This window comes from Helianthus annuus, chromosome 13, assembly GCF_002127325.2.
Source record: "Helianthus annuus cultivar XRQ/B chromosome 13, HanXRQr2.0-SUNRISE, whole genome shotgun sequence".
Classification (NCBI taxonomy): Eukaryota; Viridiplantae; Streptophyta; class Magnoliopsida; order Asterales; family Asteraceae; genus Helianthus; species Helianthus annuus.
Window position 1 is genome coordinate 156,482,945 of NC_035445.2, and position 4,166 is coordinate 156,487,110.

The 4,166-nt window shown below is 39.4% G+C and overlaps 1 protein-coding gene across 3 annotated transcripts; it reads left to right on the forward strand.

Annotated features, from left to right (window-relative positions):
- The first annotated feature begins 904 nt into the window (after positions 1-904).
- LOC110899887 (putative pentatricopeptide repeat-containing protein At1g12700, mitochondrial) lies at positions 905-3,402 on the forward strand. Of its 3 annotated transcripts, none has more exons than XM_022146781.2 (2): positions 905-2,857; positions 2,925-3,402. In XM_022146781.2, the coding sequence occupies exon 1, from the start codon at positions 996-998 to the stop codon at positions 2,847-2,849; it is 1,854 nt and encodes a 617-aa protein (XP_022002473.1). In that variant the 5' UTR covers positions 905-995; the 3' UTR covers positions 2,850-2,857; positions 2,925-3,402. The 3 variants fall into 3 exon arrangements, with proteins under 3 accessions (XP_022002473.1, XP_022002474.1, XP_022002475.1); XM_022146782.2 differs by having other exon boundaries at positions 2,943-3,402; XM_022146783.2 differs by having other exon boundaries at positions 907-1,050; positions 1,165-3,402.
- Positions 3,403-4,166: the final 764 nt, after the last annotated feature.

Sequence of the window (4,166 nt, forward strand, 5' to 3'; positions counted from 1 at the left end):
AAACCCATCCCAAATGTGTCGGGTTTCGGGTTTACCCAACGGGTTCGGGTTTGATTGTTATCCCTAAGACTATGTGGTATGGGGCTTGGGTTGGGGGGTGGCCCTTGGGGCTTGGGTTTCAAGTCGGGCGTGGGGCGGTCTTGACAAGCTGACATGGCGGGCTCTCAATGGACAAACCATACTAGCCGTTGGCCAACGGCTATGTTAAAAAAATTTAATATTTCACTCTAAAACTCACATTTTTCTTCTAATTTTACCACATTCAACCACATCTTCTATAATCATCTTCAATTCTTCTTCTACAAGACGAAAAAATGCATCCTCATAACCGTGCTTATGACCCGAACAACTCGTATGCATTCCAAGAAAATAATCAAGATCTAGTACGGCATCGCTTTCAGCTGGGAGTTCGGGCTCGCGTAGGGAATATACAGCGATCAGTTGGATGACATTGTATGCAAGTTACATACATTCAACGTCTTCCAACAACAAAAGGTCGAACAACGAAAGGGCAAAGAAGCTAGAGATACCGCTAGAGATGCACTGAAACAAAGATGAGATGATTTGAAATTTGTATTCCAGCCGATTGATCACCTAGAGGGTGATGAGTTGCAACTAGTCGTGAAGATAGGAATTTTTTATGTAATTTTCTTTATTTAAAAATATTAAAAAAATTAAATTTGTTGTTTTAAAAAATATTCAAATAGCCCAGCGGGTCAGCCCAGCGAAGTCCACCAAACCTACGCCCCAAACCCCAGTCCCACCATATCGTGTTGAATGTGGGTCAGCCCATGTCTGCCCCTCCCCAAGCCACGTGTCAACTCATGCCTTAACCCAAACCCAACTCAACTCAAGCCCCACCGTACCTTTAACTTAGAGGCGTACTTCCTCGCATTTCTTACCCAACCACACCGGTGTGAGTGTGAGGGTTGGTTAGGTCACAGGAGTAGAAGAATACCGATCAATTTCCTTCTCCATTGGAGGAGGCTGCGACAATGATTATGATTCGCACCAATTCTCATCTTCATCACGCTTTCTTCAAACTCACAGGTATTCTCATCACCGATTCTTTAACAACCCCTCTTTCGTCTTCCAGATTAGGTTTAGAATTCACTCCTCACTCCACTTCTTTACCTTCTCTTCTTCACTCCACTTCCTTTTCAGATCGTCCCCTGTCTAGGTATCAAAAACTTACCAGCTTGGATGATGCCTTTAACCTGTTCGATGAAATGATCCAGAGAAAACCCCTCCCATCTGTTATCAAGTTTAATCAGTTGTTGAGTGCTCTTACCAAATTGAACCATTTTTCTTCTTGCCTCCACCTTTTTAAACAAATGTGCGTCGTTGGAGTTCCTGTTGATGCCTACTCTATGAATATTGCCATCAAGTGTTGTTGTCAGATGTCTCGCACCAACGGCGGCTTTGCACTCCTAGCTTCTTGCTTCAGGCGAGCTGTTGTACCCGATGTCTTCACATTTAATACACTCTTAGATGGACTCATTCGTGAAGATAGGATTCTTGAGGCTGAGAGACTCTTCAAGAAGCTCATCAAACAGAATCTATGTGAACCCGATGTAGTTACGTATAACACGATGATTAAAGGGCTTTGCAAGTTTGGCAACAATGATATTGCCATTGGTTTGCTTAGGCTCATGGATGAAAGAGGCTGTAAGCCTGATATTTATGCATATAATACCATCATTGATGGTCTTTGCAAGGACAAAATGATGGATGATGCTTTCAAGCTTTTCAAAGAAATGGTATTTCACAAAGCCATTCAACCAAATGTCATCACATACACCTCTCTGATTCATGGCCTTTGTAACTTATGTCGTTGGGACGAAGTCGCTAAGCTTCTAAAAGAAATGGAGAAGGATGTAAGGATCTCTCCTGATATTCAAACCTTTAGCATATTAGTTGATGCATTTTGCAAGGAAGGTAGGGTGGATGAAGCGGAGGCTGTTATAGACATCATGGTTGAGAGAGGTGTGGTTCCTAACATAGTCACATACAATTCACTTATAGACGGTTACTGTCTACGAGGTGAAATGACCAAAGCAAGGTCGATTTTTGATTCACTTACTTCTAAAGGTCTCATCCCTGATGTGTTAACTTATAGCAGTTTACTGAATGGGTATTGCAAGAGTTTGAAAATAGAAGAGGCCATGCATTTGTTTCATGAGATAACAAGAAAAGGTTTGAAACCTGATATAGTCAGTTACAGCACCATGTTACAGGGATTGTTTAGGGTCGGACGTTGTGGAGATGCACGAAAGCTCTTTGATGAGATGCGAGCAGCAGGCCAGATTCCAAATGAATACACTTATGGAGTAATTTTAGATGGCCTTTGCAACAACCATAAAGTAGAAGAGGCGCTCTCTTTGTTTCATTTGGTGGGTGATAGCAAGCTAAATTCTCATATTGTGGTGTACAATATTCTTATTGAAGGTGCAAGCAAATGTGGGAAGCTTGATACTGCGAAGACTCTTTTCCATTACATAACTTTAAAAGGTTTGCAACCTAATGTGCGAACATTTAACATAATGATTAGTGGCCTCTGTAGAGAAGGTCAGCTAAAGGAAGCAGAGGGCATGTTTCTTAAAATGGATGAGAGTGGCTTTCCACCAGATACTGTTACTTACAATGTTCTTCTCCAAGGATATCTTAGGAACAAGCACTTTGATGATGTAGAGATGCTTTTACATGAAATGGATGGAAGGAGTTACTCACTTGATGCTTCGAGTTTATCTTTGTTGATAGATCAAATTGCAGCTGGTTCACTAGATCGACGTATGATTGAGTTGATAGGTAGGCTTGTGCCAAAAGAAATGATGAACACTCCTGCCTAGATCTGTTGGTAAGTTGTTCACCTATCACAATTTCCGACTTGTCATTTATCAGATCTGTTGACTATCTCTTCTTAGGAGATTCTGTTGATCCAGGTCAACACATTTTAGAAACCATCATTCTTCTGTTCGCTCCAAAGGTATCACTCGCGTCTGTGACTGTTATAGAAAGTTGCTTTTAGTTTTGCAAGAATCATGATTCACCATGTATCTTGCAAGTGTTTGACTTTTCAAGGTTGACTATCCACAAAACAACTGTTTGACTTTTGAAGGTTGACTATCCACAATACGTGGGAATCTTGAGGGGATGGTAATGCCATGTTATTTATCTTGCTTATGCAAATTTAAATCAAAGGTTGTTCATTTTGGGTACAGGGTAAAATGGGAATTTTACATGGGTCAAAACAGGGTCGAAGTGGTTGGAAAACTTTATGTTCAATATTATCATCTTTTTTGCTTTTTAAAATATTTGTACGTCTATTATTCTTTTAATGAGTTCAAAACCTTGACATATATGTATTTCACTGATACTAGAAGTAACATTTCATTGACTTTATATGTTGCTTCCAGTTTTATATCAAAGGGGATATCGTAGCTTTGATCGCAAGCGTCTTTTAGTTTAATCAGCCGTGTATTATATTTCAACTTGAGATTACAAACATTTTTGGGCTACTAGTGTAGGCTGTAGCATTGCTTTTGCTGATCAGCCCTAAAGTCGTGCCTCGGTGAATCTGTCCACAGAAACAGAATCACCATATTTGCAGTGTTTTAGTAATTTCTAGTAGAAATAGTAAGAGTAGGATCAGATGGCAAATGACCGTCTGGAGTTTTGTCCACAACCTGCCTTAGTTTGCCATTATCTAACTTAAGATTTTGTTAGGTTCAGAAGCAAGTCTTTGGTTGGTTACGTAAGATAATTTTATAACTCACTGCTCACAGGTGAATGAACACTTATGATTTAGATAACATTGAATGATTTTCTCTTTTCTATAAATTAACTAGTTTTTGTCCCGCCTGCGTTGCGGGGCAGTAAGCCGAATACTTCTCTCTCATAACATCTATGTCTGTGTTTCGTTACTTGTACATACTACTTATAACACGATCTCAAAAAAATACATTTAGTCAACCAATTAAAATAAAACACCACCATTCTTTTGCTAAAAAAAACTAAAACGATGGAAAAACTATAATTTTAAACTGGAGAAATTGTAACTTTTCAATACAAATGAGCATGTGTCAAGCAGTCGCATGACACCAATAAAAATTACACCGAGTCAACAAATTAAAACAAAACAGTACCATAGTTTTGTAAATAAATTA